Source organism: Bombina bombina, chromosome 2 (genome assembly GCF_027579735.1).
Source record: "Bombina bombina isolate aBomBom1 chromosome 2, aBomBom1.pri, whole genome shotgun sequence".
In the NCBI taxonomy this organism is placed as follows: Eukaryota; Metazoa; Chordata; class Amphibia; order Anura; family Bombinatoridae; genus Bombina; species Bombina bombina.
This window is the reverse complement of record NC_069500.1, coordinates 1,089,583,670-1,089,605,641: the sequence shown is the minus strand read 5'-3', so window position 1 is coordinate 1,089,605,641 and position 21,972 is coordinate 1,089,583,670. Positions and strand designations below refer to the sequence as shown.

At 34.8% G+C, this 21,972-nt stretch overlaps 1 protein-coding gene across 3 annotated transcripts in view; it reads right to left on the bottom strand.

Annotated features, from left to right (window-relative positions):
* The window catches only part of ARHGAP10 (Rho GTPase activating protein 10), a 784,460-nt gene that overhangs the window by 225,006 nt on the left and 537,482 nt on the right, over nt 1–21,972 (bottom strand). For all 3 annotated transcript variants that reach the window (XM_053703724.1, XM_053703722.1, XM_053703725.1), the window contains exon 19: nt 4,348–4,492. In XM_053703724.1, coding sequence (XP_053559699.1) covers nt 4,348–4,492 — 145 coding nt within the window. The remainder of the gene's footprint in view (nt 1–4,347; nt 4,493–21,972) is intronic.

The following is a 21,972-nucleotide window of genomic DNA, read 5'->3' as shown; positions in this document are numbered from 1 at the left end:
TTGAAATAGTGTTTTGGCAAACACTATTTCAATGTTTGTACTTTAGTATTTTCTGTGCACCAGCATTTTAAACACATCACTTGCTCAGACAGCCTTAAGGTGCTTGTATAACCCGGTAATGACTACATTTGCATAATTGCTGATATGATTCAAGCCCCACTGGCTCTTTGAGCTTCACATGCATGTGCAAAGAAAAATGTTAATACTAAAACAGCAATAACTTTTACTAGATACATTTTTGCCAATATATGTAAATTGTAAATCTGTTTCTATTCAAATATGTAATTCATCTATGTGCATTTTAGTTTTCACAGGAATGTCCCTTTAATTATATACATTTTCACTTCAAAATTTTTAAAGGTTTAAATGTTTACATTAAATGCTAAGGACTAATCAGTGTAAAACAATATAATAAATCCAATCACTTGCCAACATAAATATACAGTATATCTTCTCTACTAGATAAATAAATATACAGCCAAACATGTGAATGTTTTTATTGAAGGGATCAGTAAACGTATATCTTTTTAAAATTGCAAAGACCTTGCTGTGCTTGCTTGTGCTTTTTTAACCTTGGCTTAGATTTAATCACATTTAGATGTTTATTTTAACCCAGTTATTGTTTATATTGAAGTCACTCCCCCAAGTCTTTTTTTTATACTTCAAGCAGTTTAGATAATCGGCATCTGTACTGCTCATCCTATAGAAAAATAAGCACAGTATGCTCCAGCAACACTATTGTATATGTCAAAAATGTTTCTGCAATTTTACTGTCCCTTTAAGAAGATCATAACTATATAAATATAATCTTGTGGTAAGATATAAAATTGATCAGATGTACAACATAGCATGAGAACTCTTCAAACTATTTCTTGTGAATTATCTTTTTGAAATCTATATTTGAATCCTATCACAACTAAAGTATTTCAATCAGTTATCACCTGTGCTAAATATGATTTATTTCCTACATCAAATGCAGATAAAGGGTCTTATTAGTATCAGAACCTCAGTTTGAAGAAAGCTGCATGAGAAAATAACCCCAACCCTACCTCTAGGCTCAGTGATTTAAAATAAGTAGATAAATAAATAATATTGGCACTATTTGGACATCTCATACCCCACTGATAGGGTAGAACCACCCATCAGCACATTAACCCCTGACTTCATGCATCATCCTCAGGTGCTGCTCCCCTGCTCTTGCAGGCCCAGACTGTCTGATAACCCCCAAGAGAAATCCTCTCATATGTACTGTAGGAACCTAAACTGCCCAGGCCTTCCTAGTGATGGTCAGGAGATGGCTGGACCTTTACAGTAAAGATCTGTGCTGAATTAAGATAGGGACACATTTTTTTTCATCTGAATATAAACATACACCTCAACCACAACCAAAGCTTTAGTTCACCTCATAATAGGAAAGGAAAAAACAAACAGATAATGCTGGGAAGAAAGTGAGGCCCCCATGAAAGCTTCTGGGTAGTCTCTACTTACTCAAAAACGAAAAGGCACACAATTATAAACCCGAAAGTGCACATTATAATTCAACAAAGGGTGCTACAAAAAACATACTCTCAGTTACATGCCAGAAAAGGTGCGATTTCCAAGTCAGTTTGATGCATATCAACTAGTTTGTATCTTAAAACCTTGAAAGTGAAAATATATTCATACATAACTAATGCTAAATTATGGCAACAATAATTCAGTTCAATGGAGAAAATGGAGAAATTTCATAAAAGAAAAAAAATACACTGATAATCAAATGTAGAAAATGACCATAAATGTTTAATCTAAAATGAACTGTGCAGATAGGATCCTTTAAATTAAACAGCAACGTTAGCTTGAAAATGTATACACAAAAAAATGAAAATGCTATAGGCATAAAGTTTGCTGACTCCACTTAATGCTAACGTCTTATCTTACGCAGGGCTGGGCTATGAACTGAACAAGACGCCAGCACTGAACCAGCAAATATTAGGCCTGCAGCGTTTTCTAAATGTAACACTTTACCTTACACTGTGCGTTAAACTCGCATGCCCTGCTTTAAAACAAAATCACGTTTTCTCTTCTGTTAGTATCCATTTTTTTTTACCAAATGTGAAACCATGAAGAATATACTCTAAGATAGCAGTTTTCTACATTTTTTGACATCAACTGCAATATAATACATACTGAAATGTATTCTGTTTATCACATTTATTAACCTCTCATTTCTTTTATTTTTCTTACCTGTAGCAATAGGGATTCAAATGAATTAATAAATCTAATGTTCACTGAAAGCCACTATTATAAATCTGAAATGTTTGAAATGTTCTGCTCTAGGAGATACAAATTAATACACCTGTATTATAATATGGTTTACATTTATACATATATGTTTCTTAATGTATATATAACACATACATTGTATATATATATATATATATATATATATATATACACACACACACACACACACATACACACACACACTCACACAGTCATGTCAATATTATAATTCAGACAGTGCATGCAATTTTAAACAACTTTCCATTTTATCATCAAATTTGCTTTGTTCTCCTCGTATTGTTTGTCGAAAGCTAAACCTACGTAGGCTCATTTCTAAGCCCTTGAAGGCCAACTCTTATCTCAGAGCATTTTGACAGATGTTCATAGCTAGACAGTGCTGGTTCATGTGTGCCATATATATATATATATAACACTGTGCTCACTCTTGTACAGTTATTTATGAGTCAGCACTGATTGGCTAAAATGCAAGTTTGTCAAAAGAACTGAGATAAGGAGGCAGTCCGCAGAGGCTTAGATACAAGGTAATCACAGAGGTAAAAAGTGTATTACGATAACAGTGTTAGTTATGTAAAACTAGGGAATGGGTAATAAAGGGATTATCTTTTTAAACAATAACAATTCTGGAGTAGACTGTCCCTTTAGGTGTGTGAGCAAGGTTTGTGTATTGTGTTGTGTGTAGGTGTATCGTGTAGACAGTGTGTATTTGTAGTATGAATGCACATGTAGGGGTAGATTTATTAATGGTCGAGCTTTGACCTCACTAAATGCCAACAGCATTTGCTGTCGGCATTTATCATTGCACAAGCACTTCTAGTGAAATGCTTATGCAATGCCGCCCCCCTGCTCACTGGCGGCCGATCTGCCGCTAGCAAGGGGTGTCAATCATCCCAATCAGAACAGATCGGGATGATTTCAGTCTGCCACCTAAAAGGTGGAAGAGAATTTAAGGAACAGCGGTCTTATGACCGCTGCTTCTTAACTTCCGTTTCAGGTGAGCCTGAAACGATGGCCGTAGAATGCAACATCCACTGCTTAATAAATCTACCCTGTAGTGTGTACACTTTACGTATGTATAGTATATGTATATATATATATATATATATATATATATATATATATATATATATATATATATATATACATACATATATACACACACACACACACAGTATATATACAAACACACATACAGTATATACACAAACACACATACAGTATATACACACCACACACATATAGTATATATATATATATACACACACACATACAGTATATATATATATACACACACACATACAGTATATATACACAAACACACATACAGTATATATACACACACATACAGTATATATATATATATACATACACACACACACACACACACATACAGTATATATACACAAACACACATACAGTAAATATACACACGCGCTGTAGGTAACAGGCCACTGCTGCACTTATCCACTTTTTTCCAGGCTGCCATCTGCATGCCAAATTTCATATAGATTGGTGCAGTGCATTTTGTTGTAGGTTTTACTAATCATTTCTAATGTTAAAAAATATAGAAAAATAAAGTTTTTTTCATAGTAGAATTTACAGCAGAAGAGTTAGCTATTTAAATCATATCAAATGGTATCATATCCGCTATCAACAAGTTACATGTATATTACAAAAATGTTTCTATCCAAAACTGAAATGCATCCATGTGGATATCAATTTTGGCTGAAATGTCCCTTTAAGAAGTATTATAACCGCAGTATATCATCTAATTAATGTGATGACCAGCCTCTCTTCTTTACGTTCTAAGGATCTAGTAAAGCATGCAGGAGTATTCCATGGTTGCCGCCCTTGCCTCCTCCATAAAACAAGCATGTGAATTTCTGTAGTCATTCATTTCCACTACACAAATCATCAGACTTTAAACATCACAGTCTACAAATTTAAGATGTAGTTTAGGACTACTTGCATCTTCAGTATTTTGATTATCTGGAAATATTTGTCATGTTTTAAATGTATATTATATGTAGTTATACTAAAAGTTAAGCAATATTATAAAGATCATACCATTGTCTATCTCCAGGCAAAGGTTGTATACGGCAACAGGACGTCTGCTTCGTTGGCCGTGTCTCCTTGATTGTCTTGGTGGAGCGCTGGGAGGGGATATGGACATTGGCTCATTTGAGGGTTCATCAGGAGGATTTCCAAATATCTAAAATCAATAAACCAAAGTAATTTTTATTTTCCACTTGACAGGAAGGGAAAACATAATTTATGTAAGAACTTACCTGATAAATTCATTTCTTTCATATTAACAAGAGTCCATGAGCTAGTGACGTATGGGATATACATTCCTACCAGGAGGGGCAAAGTTTCCCAAACCTTAAAATGCCTATAAATACACCCCTCACCACACCCACAAATCAGTTTAACGAATAGCCAAGAAGTGGGGTGATAAGAAAAAAAGTGCGAAGCATATAAAATAAGGAATTGGAATAATTGTGCTTTATACAAAAAAATCATAACCACCACAAAAAAGGGTGGGCCTCATGGACTCTTGTTAATATGAAAGAAATGAATTTATCAGGTAAGTTCTTACATAAATTATGTTTTCTTTCATGTAATTAACAAGAGTCCATGAGCTAGTGACGTATGGGATAATGACTACCCAAGATGTGGATCTTTCCACACAAGAGTCACTAGAGAGGGAGGGATAAAATAAAGACAGCCAATTCCTGCTGAAAATAATCCACACCCAAAATAAAGTTTAACAAAAAACATAAGCAGAAGATTCAAACTGAAACCGCTGCCTGAAGAACTTTTCTACCAAAAACTGCTTCAGAAGAAGAAAATACATCAAAATGGTAGAATTTAGTAAAAGTATGCAAAGAAGACCAAGTTGCTGCTTTGCAGATCTGGTCAACCGAAGCTTCATTCCTAAACGCCCAGGAAGTAGAAACTGACCTAGTAGAATGAGCTGTAATTCTTTGAGGCGGAATTTTACCCGACTCAACATAGGCAAGATGAATTAAAGATTTCAACCAAGATGCCAAAGAAATGGCAGAAGCTTTCTGCCCTTTCCTAGAACCGGAAAAGATAACAAATAGACTAGAAGTCTTACGGAAAGATTTCGTAGCTTCAACATAATATTTCAAAGCTCTAACAACATCCAAAGAATGCAATGATTTCTCCTTAGAATTCTTAGGATTAGGACATAATGAAGGAACCACAATTTCTCTACTAATGTTGTTGGAATTCACAACTTTAGGTAAAAATTCAAAAGAAGTTCGCAACACCGCCTTATCCTGATGAAAAATCAGAAAAGGAGACTCACACGAAAGAGCAGATAATTCAGAAACTCTTCTAGCAGAAGAGATGGCCAAAAGGAACAAAACTTTCCAAGAAAGTAATTTAATGTCCAATGAATGCATAGGTTCAAACGGAGGAGCTTGAAGAGCTCCCAAAACCAAATTCAAACTCCATGGAGGAGAAATTGACTTAATGACAGGTTTTATACGAACCAAAGCTTGTACAAAACAATGAATATCAGGAAGAATAGCAATCTTTCTGTGAAAAAGAACAGAAAGAGCGGAGATTTGTCCTTTCAAAGAACTCGCGGACAAACCCTTATCTAAACCATCCTGAAGAAACTGTAAAATTCTCGGTATTCTAAAAGAATGCCAAGAAAAATGATGAGAAAGACACCAAGAAATATAAGTCTTCCAGACTCTATAATATATCTCTCGAGATACAGATTTACGAGCCTGTAACATAGTATTAATCACGGAGTCAGAGAAACCTCTATGACCAAGAATCAAGCGTTCAATTTCCATACCTTTAAATTTAAGGATTTCAGATCCGGATGGAAAAAAGGACCTTGAGACAGAAGGTCTGGTCTTAACGGAAGAGTCCATGGTTGGCAAGATGCCATCCGGACAAGATCCGCATACCAAAACCTGTGAGGCCATGCCGGAGCTATTAGCAGAACAAACGAGCATTCCCTCAGAATCTTGGAGATTACTCTTGGAAGAAGAACTAGAGGCGGAAAGATATAGGCAGGATGATACTTCCAAGGAAGTGATAATGCATCCACTGCTTCCGCCTGAGGATCCCGGGATCTGGACAGATACCTGGGAAGTTTCTTGTTTAGATGAGAGGCCATCAGATCTATCTCTGGGAACCCCCACATTTGAACAATCTGAAGAAATACCTCTGGGTGAAGAGACCATTCGCCCGGATGCAACGTTTGGCGACTGAGATAATCCGCTTCCCAATTGTCTACACCTGGGATATGAACCGCAGAGATTAGACAGGAGCTGGATTCCGCCCAAACCAAAATTCGAGATACTTCTTTCATAGCCAGAGGACTGTGAGTCCCTCCTTGATGATTGATGTATGCCACAGTTGTGACATTGTCTGTCTGAAAACAAATGAACGATTCTCTCTTCAGAAGAGGCCAAAACTGAAGAGCTCTGAAAACTGCACGGAGTTCCAAAATATTGATCGGTAATCTCACCTCCTGAGATTCCCAAACTCCTTGTGCCGTCAGAGAACCCCACACAGCTCCCCAACCTGTGAGACTTGCATCTGTTGAAATTACAGTCCAGGTCGGAAGAACAAAAGAAGCCCCCTGAATTAAACGATGGTGATCTGTCCACCACGTTAGAGAGTGCCGAACAATCGGTTTTAAAGATATTAATTGATATATCTTCGTGTAATCCCTGCACCATTGGTTCAGCATACAGAGCTGAAGAGGTCGCATGTGAAAACGAGCAAAGGGGATCGCGTCCGATGCAGCAGTCATAAGACCTAGAATTTCCATGCATAAGGCTACCGAAGGGAATGATTGAGACTGAAGGTTTCGACAGGCTGTAATCAATTTTAGACGTCTCTTGTCTGTTAAAGACAAAGTCATGGACACTGAATCTATCTGGAAACCCAGAAAGGTTACCCTTGTTTGAGGAATCAAAGAACTTTTTGGTAAATTGATCCTCCAACCATGATCTTGAAGAAACAACACAAGTCGATTCGTATGAGACTCTGCTAAATGTAAAGACGGAACAAGTACCAAGATATCGTCCAAATAAGGAAATACCACAATACCCTGTTCTCTGATTACAGACAGAAGGGCACCGAGAATCTTTGTGAAAATTCTTGGAGCTGTAGCAAGGCCAAACGGTAGAGCCACAAATTGGTAATGCTTGTCTAGAAAAGAGAATCTCAGGAACTGATAATGATCTGGATGAATCGGAATATGCAGATATGCATCCTGTAAATCTATTGTGGACATATAATTCCCTTGCTGAACAAAAGGCAATATAGTCCTTACAGTTACCATCTTGAACGTTGGTATCCTTACATAACGATTCAATAATTTTAGATCCAGAACTGGTCTGAAGGAATTCTCCTTCTTTGGTACAATGAAGAGATTTGAATAAAACCCCATCCCCTGTTCCGGAACTGGAACTGGCATAATTACTCCAGCCAACTCTAGATCTGAAACACAATTCAGAAATGCTTGAGCTTTCACTGGATTTACTGGGACATGGGAAAGAAAAAATCTCTTTGCAGGAGGTCTCATCTTGAAACCAATTCTGTACCCTTCTGAAACAATGTTCTGAATCCAAAGATTGTGAACAGAATTGATCCAAATTTCTTTTAAAAAACGTAACCTGCCCCCTACCAGCTGAACTGGAATGAGGGCCGTACCTTCATGTGAACTTAGAAGCAGGCTTTGCCTTTCTAGCAGGCTTGGATTTATTCCAGACTGGAGATGGTTTCCAAACTGAAACTGCTCCTGAGGATGAAGGATCAGGCTTTTGTTCTTTGTTGAAACAAAAGGAACGAAAATGATTGTTAGCCCTGTTTTTACCTTTAGACTTTTTATCCTGTGGTAAAAAAGTTCCTTTCCCACCAGTAACAGTTGAAATAATAGAATCCAACTGAGAACCAAATAATTTGTTTCCCTGGAAAGAAATGGAAAGTAGAGTTGATTTAGAAGCCATATCAGCATTCCAAGTCTTAAGCCATAAAGCTCTTCTGGCTAAGATAGCCAGAGACATAAATCTAACATCAACTCTAATAATATCAAAAAATGGCATCACAGATGAAATTATTAGCATGCTGGAGAAGAATAATAATATCATGAGAATCACGATTTGTTACTTGTTGCGCTAGAGTTTCCAACCAAAAAGTTGAAGCTGCAGCAACATCAGCCAATGATATAGCAGGTCTAAGAAGATTACCTGAACATAGATAAGCTTTTCTTAGAAAAGATTCAATTTTTCTATCTAAAGGATCCTTAAACGAGGTACCATCTGATGTAGGAATGGTAGTACGTTTAGCAAGGGTAGAAATAGCCCCATCAACTTTAGGGATTTTGTCCCAAAATTCTAACCTGTCAGGCGGAACAGGATATAATTGCTTAAAACGTTTAGAAGGAGAAAATGAATTACCCAATCTATCCCATTCCTTAGCAATTACTGCAGAAATAGCATTAGGAACAGGAAAGACTTCTGGAATAACCGCAGGAGCTTTAAAAACCTTATCCAAACGTATAGAATTAGTATCAAGAGGACTAGAATCCTCTATTTCTAAAGCAATTAGTACTTCTTTAAGTAAAGAGCGAATAAATTCCATCTTAAATAAATATGAAGATTCATCAGCATCAATCTCTGAGACAGAATCCTCTGAACCAGAAGAGTCCAAAGAATCAGAATGATGGTGTTCATTTAAAAATTCATCTGTAGAGAGAGAAGATTTAAAAGACTTTTTACGTTTACTAGAAGGAGAAATAACAGACAAAGCCTTCTTTATGGATTCAGAAACAAAATCTCTTATGTTATCAGGAACATTCTGCACCTTAGATGTTGAGGGAACTGCAACAGGCAATGGTACATCACTAAAGGAAATATTATCTGCATTAACAAGTTTGTCATGACATTTAATACAAACAACAGCTGGAGGAATAGCTACCAAAAGTTTACAGCAGATACACTTAGCTTTGGTAGATCCAGCAGGCAGAGGTTTTCCTGTAGTATCTTCTGGCTCAGATGCAACGTGAGACATCTTGCAATATGTAAGAGAAAAAACAACATATAAAGCAAAATAGATCAAATTCCTTATAAGACAGTTTCAGGAATGGGAAAAAAATGCCAAACATCAAGCTTCTAGCAACCAGAAGCAAATGAAAAATGAGACTGAAATAATGTGGAGACAAAAGCGACGCCCATATTTTTTGGCGCCAAATAAGACGCCCACATTATTTGGCGCCAAAATGCTTTTGGCGCCAAAAATGACGCCACATCCGGAACGCCGACATTTTTGGCGCAAAATAACGTCAAAAAATGACGCAACTTCCGGCGACACGTATGACGCCGGAAACGGAAATGAATTTTTGCGCCAAAAAAGTCCGCGCCAAGAATGACGCAATAAATGAAGCATTTTCAGCCCCCGCGAGCCTAACAGCCCACAGGGAAAAAAGTCAAATTTTTGAGGTAAGAAAAAATATGATAATTAAAGCATAATCCCAAATATGAAACTGACTGTCTGGAAATAAGGAAAGTTGAACATTCTGAGTCAAGGCAAATAAATGTTTGAATACATATATTTAGAACTTTATAAATAAAGTGCCCAACCATAGCTTAGAGTGTCACAGAAAATAAGACTTACTTACCCCAGGACACTCATCTACATGTTTGTAGAAAGCCAAACCAGTACTGAAAAAAGAATCAGTAGAGGAAATGGTAAATATAAGAGTATATCGTCGATCTGAAAAGGGAGGTAAGAGATGAATCTCTACGACCGATAACAGAGAACCTTATGAAATAGACCCCGTAGAAGGAGATCACTGCATTCAATAGGCAATACTCTCCTCACATCCCTCTGACATTCACTGCACGCTGAGAGGAAAACCGGGCTCCAACTTGCTGCGGAGCGCATATCAACGTAGAATCTAGCACAAACTTACTTCACCACCTCCCTTGGAGGCAAAGTTTGTAAAACTGATTTGTGGGTGTGGTGAGGGGTGTATTTATAGGCATTTTAAGGTTTGGGAAACTTTGCCCCTCCTGGTAGGAATGTATATCCCATACGTCACTAGCTCATGGACTCTTGTTAATTACATGAAAGAAACAAGAATTTTCCTAATCAGATTACATTCAAAAGATGCAAAATACATTGCTATGCATTATAAAACGACTAAATGACATGTATTATTGTTACACAGATAACCTTATTAAACAAACATAACTGGAAACATAAAGGGACTATAAATTTAAACTTAAATAGTTTGGATAGAGCTTGGAATTTTAAACAACGTTTCAATATACTTCTGTTATCAATTTTGCTTACTTCTAGGCGAGCACAGGAGCGTGCATGTGTCTTTAGCCATCTGGCAGCAGTATTTACAACAATGTTCATAGCAATGTTATACCTTGTTGCAAATACTGCTGCCATAGACTACTAAATATACTGTATGTGCACACTCCTAAGTTCCTATCAGCCTAACTAAGTTTACTCTTAAAGGAGAATGAAGAGAATAAAGCAAATTTGATGACAGACGTAAATTAGAAAGTTGTTTACCCTTTCATGACAGGGTTATAATGTTATAACGTTGTTCAGATGTAGACAAATTGAAATCATGCAATCGTGCACATGATCGCAAGATTTCAATTATTGGATCGGGTCTGGGGGGGCGTCCCTATGACGCTAGGAACGCCCTCCAGACCGCAAGCAAATCCAGGAAGTGCAGTTGGCTTCAGGACAGCCGTTGGCTATGACGTTGTATTCCGTCATAACGGCACTAAAGCCCAGCGCAACAACGGCATAATGGCGGCAAAAGGTTAAAGTTGCATGCTCTATCTGAATACAGCACGACTAGTCAGTGAATAATTGAAATATATTATTTTAAAAATAACTGCAAAATATGGTGATATGAGAGTTTATGTTCTCACTCATACACTAATAACCAGAACTTAAATTTAAATCTGGTTTCAGCTGTTTTTTAAAGGAAACTTAAAGGACCAGTAAATACAGTAAATTTGCATAATAAACAAATACATGATAAAAAGATAATGCAATAGCACTTAGTCTGAACTTCAAATGAGAAATATATTTTTTCTGACAAATTTCAGTTATGTCTATTTCCACTCCTCCTGTACCATGTGACAGCCATCAGCCAATCACAAATACGTATATTCTGTGAATTCTTGCACATGCTCAGTAGGAGCTGGTGACTCAAAAAAAGTGTAAATATATAAAAAAAACTGTGCACATTTTGCTAATGGAAGTAAATTGGAAAGTTGTTTAAAATTGCCTGCTCGATCTTTATCATGAAAGTTTAATTTTGATCTGAGTGTCTCTTTAAAGCAATATCTGTGTTCCTCCCTATTAAAATGCTGCAGGCAAAAACAACAACAAAAATCACTATTCCACCTTACCCAGGAGCTCTTCATGAAACACTAGAAGGTTAAATCTTAGGAAAAAAATGCAAAGTTTAAGTTTTAAATTTCCATTAAGAGAAATATGAAACGAAGAATGTATCTGCTTTTTCATATTTGAGTAAGAACTTACAATCTGTCATGAACATAACTAATGTTTTTGCAACGGAATTGTCATATTAAAAGAAAACATATATTGAACTTAAATGTCCTTAGCCATTTAGCTGCAATTTAATTCAACACAATACAGTGGAGCTATGTGTTTAAAGGGACACTGAACCCAAATTATTTCTTTCATGATTCAGATAGAGCATGCAATTTTAAGCAACTTTCTAATTTACTCCTATTATCAATTTTACTTCGTTCTCTTGCTATCTTTATTTGAAAAAGAAAAGAAGACATCTAAGCTTTTTTTTTTTTATTGGTTCAGACCTCTGGACAGCACTTTTTCTATTGGTGAATGAATTTATCCACCAATCATCAAGAACAACCCAGGTTGTTCACCAAAAATGGGCCGGCATCTAAACTTACATTGTTGCATTTCAAATAAAGATACCAAGAGAATGAAGAAAATTTGATAATAGGAGTAAATTAGAAAGTTGCTTAAAATTCCCTGCTCTATCTGAATCACAAAAGAAAAAATTTGGGTTCAGTGTCCCTTTAAGGTTACCTTAATGCAGAAACTTCTATAGAGAAGACAAACACGTACGCCACATGAGCTGTAAGTTTTGGTAATTTCTGAACTCTAATGAACTCTAATACATAACTACTAAAAGCAAAAAATATTACCCCTTAAATGTGATATGAACCTGTGAGCTGTATTATTGCAGTGCAGTACTATATCTCCTGAGCTATCTAGACTGAGTTTGTGCTTTATCATTTTTAAATAGCAAATAACCTGCTTACTATATTTGTTTGTCTTTATATTATGCATAAAATGGTCTCTTTCTTAAAAAGTTAAAGGGACAGTCTAGTCAACAATAAAATTTCATGATTCAGCATTTAATATTAAACAACTTTCCAATTTACTTTTATCATCAATTTTGCTTTGTTCTCTTGGTATTCGTAGTTGACAGTTAAACCTGGAAGGCTCATATGCAGATTTCTTGTTCCTCTTATCTGAATGCATTGTGAATTTTTTTCACAACTAGAGCATGTTGGGTCACGTGTGCCATATAGACAGCACAGTCTGTCAAAAGAACTAAAATAAGGGGGCAGTCTGCAGAGGCTTAGAAACAAGGTAATCGCAGAGGTAAAAAGTGTATTAATATAACAGTGTTGGTTATGCAAAACTGGGAAATGGGTAATAAAGGGATTATCTATCTTTTTAAACAATAAAAATTCTGGTGCAGACTGTCCCTTTAAGGATTTTTCAGTCTGAGCTTGGATACATATTATTAAAACTAAAAAAAAATCTGCTTTTAATAAAGTATGAACCTGTGATTTTCAATACAGCAACAAGGTTCTCTATCCCCTATATGGACACTTGGCAGCATTTTATTTAGTAATAGGATTTTTTGAAAAGACTGTTAGTTCAGCACAGACACAGGTGAAATGTGTTAACATAAAACTCTATGTAAAGTATGGTTTTCATGTGTACACCATATCCTTCCCCCTCCCAAAAACAAACAAACATTCTCTCCATTTTTATTATCTTATAACATGTATACGTTTCCTATTTTTAAGTAGTATATTTTTATTTATGTAAGAAAACTTTGTCTAATAAATCTACCTCTGTGGGCATATAAGCCAACTATGCTGATTTTTGTATATTGCACATATTCAGTGAGTCAGATAGTTGTCTGATCAGACCATGTTCCTGAAACTTTGGTTCTGAAATAAATTTCCTGATAACAAAAAATAGAAGTAGTTATCATAGCCCTTAAATTACAAATATTTTTTGTACCATAACCTGTATAGTTAGGGTAACAGTGCAGTTTTATGTGTTGTTTGCATACTACATAATTTCAGAAAGTGTTTGTTGCGCCTTTTTTTGTTGTTGTCTATTTCTGGAATAGGACGTTTCCCAGTGAGAGGTCCTAAGATTTTGTTTTGGAAAGTCATTTTCATAGCACTGCTTCTTTATATGTGAATTTCCATTTGACTTTCTGTTTTAATCAAAATGAAAAACAAACATTCTAGTTTTTAGTGTTTCTATTTTTCTTTTACAGCTAATTTTTTTAACACTTTGGATTAAAAATTAGGAAGTTGATCACAATTCTTTAGAAAAACGTATCTAACAATTATCAACAGAAATACACTATTAAAGTCTATAAGTGTTTTTAAATGATTGTGATCAACCCCTAGGTTATTTCGGAATGGTCTCATACTAATGAAGAAATAGCACTATTTGGCTCTTTTTACAGGAACAATTCAAATATTAAATATATATACACACACACACACAATTACATATATATATAAATCTAAAATAATTATGTATAAAATCAAAAACAATAAAAACATTTAAATATTGATTTTAAAAAAAAGCATAAATCATTTCATGGTTTATTAAAATTGTCCTGCAGGACCGATAGCCACGATCTAAAGTTCTAACAGTATTAAAAAAACAAAAAACTTATGAAGGTCTAGAAAAATGTTAGCATGTACAATATAGAGGGTGTGATGTTAAAGGGACATACAATTAAAAATGCATTTCATGCATGCACTTTATGAGAGCTGCAACAACAACTCAATATAATTGATAATAATCGATTATGAAAATAGTTGTCAACGAATCTCATCGATTAGTTGGTCTGCGGAATGTAGCGGCTGCTTCATTCCGATGAACTGGTATTGTGTTTAATGGTTATGTCCTTAGGCTAAAGAATGTCTACACTTTACTTTTCACTTTTTTTCAGGACAATACAGGTTTATTTTTAAGATTACAACTACTTGTGGCTTTTATGGGTGAGATCACCTGTGCAACCCATAAATAATAGGAGTTATCATTTGGTTTGTTTGAATTAAATCAGGGGCTTGGGACTATACTTTACATGATATAGTGCCAAGCTTTATTATTTACACTTAGCCCTAGATTGATGGAAGTTGTTCTTTGAATGATGTGCCCTATTATCTGTTTGTACAATTATTAGCAGATCGCTTGCTATTGCTCATTATATGTGATGTATAGATAAATGTGTATGACTATGTCCTGTTATTGATATATAGTCCTTAGTGCTTTTGACTTTTTAATTGTTCTTTTATATTTTTAGTAAACTGGGATATGTACCAGCTTTACCCTCTATGGGTATATATCTTTTATTTTAATAGAGGACTCAATATTTTTCCCTAATCTTATATCTGGTTATTTACCATTGCATATGTTAGAATGAAGTCCAGGCTTTCTTTGCTGAGAGGTCCCTTGCCAAGGAGGAAAAACACTTGGTGGAGCTAACAAAGATAAATAGCCCACCTTGGTGAAATTGGCAAAACCCTACTTATGCATCTCATGCACCTCAACACCATCTGAGCACCTTTTCTCTGCTGCAGGCAAAATAGCTTGCAAAAAGAGAGCCAGCCTCAGCCAGGAGTATGTGGACATGTTGACATTTTTGCAATTCAATGCAAAGCTTCTAAAAGAGTGACAGAATGTTATAACCAGTGATAGTTTACCTATTTTCAAACAGTTCGTAGTTTTGTTTTGATTAATTATAAAAATGTGTTCTGCTGCTTAAAAATTAGAAAAACAGTTGTGTAAATGTAAAGTTTTAGTCTGAAGTTTATATTTGTAACAGTATGGGGATTTTATTTTAAATAAAGAAAAAAAATAATAGATTTTTTGTTATCCGATTAGTTGACTAATCGAAAGAATAATCGTCCGATTAATCGATTATGAAAATAATCATTAGTTGCAGCCCTACACTATGCTTCGTGCACTCTCATTCAAACCCTGCTTTGGTCAGACAGCTGGCAGTAGCATGTCTTTGTTGGAATGGACACAAAACCAAGTAATTGCTGGCACAATATATAGCCTTTTAGCAGGTGCTGTGTCTGTATGCAGGTGCGTGAGGCATATGCACATATCTTCCATGCACAGTACAAGCTATCACTGAAATGCTTATAACGTTTACTAGATTTTTTTTAGAATATTCACCGATTGAGAAAATGCCTTTATGTTAAGTTCTTTCAATTCTGAGTTTTATAAGGTATACTAGGACATGTTAGAAGAACATTAGCAGTCGCCATTATTTTAATGAGGACAAGATTCATTTGGCGCTCTATTTTCTACTGATGCAACTAATGTAGGACTTATAAGGATAGAAAGGTCAAAACTGAAATGGCCATAGGTGCATTTCAATTTGAAAGAGAAGCATTTTTGCAATATAATTCCTGGTAATGTGTTTGAATGCTGGGGCACGGTCCCTCACAGCATATGTGCGTATGCCACTGAAAAACAGTTAAACAGCTAATTGGAGCATATTGCAAAAATGCCTCTATTTTAGATTAAGTGCATCCCAGATTGCAATTTTGACCTTTCTATCCCTTTAGCTAAAGTTCACATTTTCTTAAATCAGGCAGCTTTAATAATTAATGTAGATTATATTACTTAGGTCATAATCAGGATATATGAAATTTTAGACTTTGTGACCAGGGAACAAATGTTTATCCACCTATTTGGTTTTGATTCATTATTTACAAAAGGAAAACCACACATACGATGTAAATTATATTTCAGTTTGTTACTTAAACGAGGGACAAAAACAACTGCAAATTAAATTAATACATATATTATTGTCTATGTTTTAGGAGAAATAAAACCATGCATAATTTAATTACATGTTTAGATCCTAGAATCCTAAAAGAAGATAGTGCCTTGGTAAATTTTAAGTTTCAATTTAAGCTCTGTTTTTGAAGCAAAAAAAATCTTTACATTTAGCAGGATATGTCCTGTTGTGTCTCAGTGCTAAGAAACCATATATTCAAAATATTTATCACTCAAGTTCAAAGAATTTGCCTGCTAAGCTTTTTTTATGCACTTGAAAAAAAGTCACAAAAACAAGGGTTTCCTCAGCAGAACCACACTGCCCTCTTATGTGTAATATGCAAGTCTCTACCAAAAAAAAAAAAAAGTATTTGCAGAAAAATATTCACTTGTCAAAAACTCACTAGGATGTTATATTGCTGGCATTGTTTCTGCAAGAGTTTATAGCTTCAGTAAAGTCAGGTAATGCTGCACAGTTTGAATTTCTTTTAAATTGATTTGTGGGTGGTTGACAGTAAACACTGTTTTCATAGAATCTATATTCTACCACAAATAAAGAAGCTGGTATAAATGCCATTTCACAATTCTCACCTTGACTTAATCTTAGAAACTTCAGAAAATCCAAAATCTTGGGAACATGTGACTTTAAAATTGAAAACAATTCATTAATAAAACTATCCTTAAAGTGATAGTACATTTTAAAGATCATGTCTGGCTATCCAGAATCTATGCAATAAATTAATGGGACTTTAATTTATCATTTTGAAGTGAAAATACGCTGTAACCTAATTTTATTTCTTTCATTGTTTCATTAGAATACCTCTTTCTGGCCGCTCATGGCAAAAGTATTTTTCCGTGAGGTGACATTTCCACCTATCATTTAATAGGGAAACCTGGCATAGGGCATTCAACAACTGAGTGCCAAATGGCTAGCACGGCTATTGGATAAGAGGTGGAAACATCACCTCATGAAAAAAATACTTCTGCGTAACAAACTTTTGTTTTTTTTATACTTTGTTTTGTGCAATTGTTTTCGAAAAGCCAAATTACATTCAGCACTTGCCTTATTTGAAGGAGACAATCTGGGCTTGTAGTGGAGAGGGAATTTCACTGTATTTTTGTTAACAAAACATAGGTCTACATTACAAGTGAAGTGCAACTAATAGAAGAGGTGTGTTCTACTTGGTGCGACCTTGTGCAAAAGAAGAACAGTGCAAATCTGGTATTACAAATGGATATAGCCAACATTTTCTTAGTGCACACTGAACGCTGTTGGTAATTTAAGTGTTGCGCTCAAGCGTAACACAAAATACCATTGGAAAATTTTGAACTTTTGGAGACATAATGTAATGTGTTAACACGTGAAAATATGCATACCAAAACACATGAAAATATATTAAAACAAAGTATTTCAATTATATTTATACGTATTTAATGTAAAATAAAACTTTATTATTGAAAAAAACAAAAACACTTATTTAAAGGGATATGGTATATGACAATGTGCTAGACTGTGTTAATACATACTATATGTATGTGTATATATGTATATATATATATATATGTGTGTGTATGTATATATGTGTTAATACATACTGCATGTATGTGTATATATGTATATATATGTGTGTTTGTGTATGTATATATGTGTATGTGTTAATACATACTGTATGTATGTGTATATATATATATATATATATATATATATATATATGTGTGTGTGTGTGTGTTTGTGTATATATATATATATATATATATAAATATATATATGTGTTTGTGTATGTATATATGTGTATGTGTTAATACATACTGTATGTATGTGTATATATGTATGTATATGTGTGTTTGTGTATGTATATATGTGTATGTGTTAATACATACTGCATGTATGTGTATATATGTATATATATGTGTGTTTGTGTATGTATATATGTGTATGTGTTAATACATACTGTATGTATGTGTATATATATATATATATATATATATATATATATATGTGTGTGTGTGTGTTTGTGTATGTATATATATATATATATATATATATATATATATATATATATATATATATATATATATATATATATATAAATATATATATATATGTGTTTGTGTATGTATATATGTGTATGTGTTAATACATACTGTATGTATGTGTATATATGTATGTATATGTGTGTTTGTGTATGTATATATGTGTATGTGTATATATGTATGTATATGTGTATGTATATATGTGTATGTGTTAATACATACTGTATGTATGTGTATATATGTATGTATGGCAGTGTGCAGTATTTATAACATTTTTAGAATATAAAACCATAGTATGAAATAGTAAATAGTACATAATAGTATAAAAGTAAGTTAAGAACTTTAAGTAGAGGTTAAGCACACCTCCGGCTTAGCATTTTCCAATTTAGGTTGCTCCTATAGAGGTCTATTATATGATGGAGTTAACTCTATCCAACATCCCAATGTTAGTGTATCCTAGACTTTGCTGAAGCGATAAAATATTATTTTCAACTTGCAATATGTGTACAAAAATAAAAGTGCTATTGATTTATCATGAGCCATGGTAGTGCACAATAGTGCTAATCATTTTTGCTCCACTTATAATCGAGTCCATATTGTTTTGCAGTTTGTTATCTGATCATTTTTGTTGAAAAGTTATAGTGGAAAATTAATGACTTGTAATTAAAACATTTTGGGCTCCATTTAAGAAGCGGTGAATGCAGCTTTGGAGCTCCTTCATCTGCAGACTTATAGCGGCTTCTTCACTTATATACCAACTTTTAGCTGGACTTATCTGACCAGGGTTAATAACAGCCACGTGCAAGCATAATGTTGCCCGCTAGACGCAATGCCGTGCAGACAGGTTTATAGATGTCCGTTCTTGACCTTCCAGCATTTGTTAAATAGACCCCTTTATCTCATAATCGGTTTAGTGCCCTTTTAAGATCCTGCTCATGTCTTTTATTTAGTGGATATAGTTTAATACTCATGTTACTAGAAATTGTACATCTGTGAAATACAACCATGAAGGTTTACTTTTATGCTTACAAAAACTGCTAAGACAATAGCAATAATCTGTTGCTATTATATAAACCACTATAACAGAAATTAGACATACATTAATGCACACACTGCCCAATAGGTAGTGAAGCCCTGTGATATGGATATACATGAGGTCACAATATGAAAATAGAAACCAGATTATTTGGGCAAAATGAAAGGTAATTGTGATTTCACAAGCATTGACTGTGCAGTGGAATACACTTACAAGTGCTAATTACCATATGCCCTTAGTTGAGTAATGTAACTGTACAACCAGGGGTAAAATGTTGTAGCTTGGGAAGTGGGTTGGTGTAAATTGCAGTCCACCAAGTTCCATATACACAACAGTTGTCTAGTTGGCCATATTGCAGAGTATCCACTAAAAATTGCATTTATATAACAACCTACAGAGCAGCCTTATCTGGGCATCTATTTTATTAAACCATTCAAAACATTTGCTGCTTATTTCACTGTGAACTTATTTTTGTACCTTAGAGAACACAGACATGAAAGTATTTTATATGAGTACATATTACTTGTCTGTAGAGCAACTGCTCTGTACTACAATAGTCAGCCTGCCCCTCAAATATGTTAAATTGAGAAAATGATCACATTTTTTATATGAGCAAAAGTAAAACCAAGATAAAGGATAGTAACTAGCAAGATATACTATAATGACTTTTTTTTTTACAGTCCACAGTAGCAACATATTAAATACTGATTTCAAAAATAAGCAACAAATATTTTGTAGTTTAGTCTGGGAAGCAAAAGCCCCAAAGCTATGAATCCTAAAAATGTAATTTCTTTCTCATTTCTGAAGTCATCTTGTGAAATATGATTTGGAAGTCTTCAGTTTTTTCTTAATCTGCGATTGAAAGACAGAGAATGTGTTTTCCTGTTTTCCCTAGTAGCTTCCATACAATATCTAAAGCCTATGACGACATCCAGCTTCTAACTCAAAGTCCAGGACGATGCTACTTTCTAAAAACTGCCTTATGCTCATAGATAAGGCGATAGAGAAACTTGCCTAGTGAACAAAAAAGCCACAAACAAAATAGTTTTAAAAGTATAAAACATTAAAGATATCATGTGTATGGGTTCAAAAAGTTGTTGCTTGAGCACTTATAGAAAACAATTTAAGTTCTAAATACCAGACAATGTTTTACAGATAATGGGGAAAAAGAGAAAATAGTGTTGAAGAGCAATCTTCTGTTAAAAAAAGACACTGAAGACAATTATCTGTATCTTCATTAAACCATCAGAGCAAGAGGAGAACTATATCAATCTCTCAAGAAACGCACATATCCATGTTTCTGGCACAGTAAATAGGCAAGGTTCAAATTTGTTGCCTCAAGCTCTATATATGGAATTTCTTTCATGTAATTAGCAAGAGTCCATGAGCTAGTGACGTATGGGATATACATTCCTACCAGGAGGGGCAAAGTTTCCCAAACCTCAAAATGCCTATAAATACACCCCTCACCACACCCACAATTCAGTTTTTACAAACTTTGCCTCCGATGGAGGTGGTGAAGTAAGTTTGTGCTAGATTCTACGTTGATATGCGCTCCGCACCAAGTTGGAGCCCGGTTTTCCTCTCAGCGTGCAGTGAATGTCAGAGGGATGTGAGGAGAGTATTGCCTATTTGAATGCAGTGATCTCCTTCTACGGGGTCTATTTCATAGGTTCTCTGTTATCGGTCGTAGAGATTCATCTCTTACCTCCCTTTTCAGATCGACGATATACTCTTATATATACCATTACCTCTGCTGATTCTCGTTTCAGTACTGGTTTGGCTTTCTACAAACATGTAGATGAGTGTCCTGGGGTAAGTAAATCTTATTTTCTGTGACACTCTAAGCTATGGTTGGGCACTTTGTTTATAAAGTTCTAAATATATGTATTCAAACATTTATTTGCCTTGACTCAGAATGTTCAACTTTCCTTATTTTCAGACAGTCAGTTTCATATTCGGGATAATGCATTTGATTTAATCATTTTTTCTTACCTTCAAAAATTTGACTCTTCCCTGTGGGCTGTTAGGCTCGCGGGGGCTGAAAATGCTTCATTTTATTGCGTCATTCTTGGCGCGGACTTTTTTGGCGCAAAAAATCTATTTCCGTTTCCGGCGTCATACGTGTCGCCGGAAGTTGCGTCATTTTTTGACGTTATTTTGCGCCAAAAATGTCGGCGTTCCGGATGTGGCGTCATTTTTGGCGCCAAAAGCATTTAGGCGCCAAATAATGTGGGCGTCTTATTTGGCGCGAAAAAATATGGGCGTCGCTTTTGTCTCCACATTATTTAAGTCTCATTTTTTATTGCTTCTGGTTGCTAGAAGCTTGTTCTTTGGCATTTTTTCCCATTCCTGAAACTGTCATTTAAGGAATTTGATAAATTTTGCTTTATATATATGTTGTTTTTTCTCTTACATATTGCAAGATGTCTCACGTTGCATCTGAGTCAGAAGATACTACAGGAAAATCGCTGTCT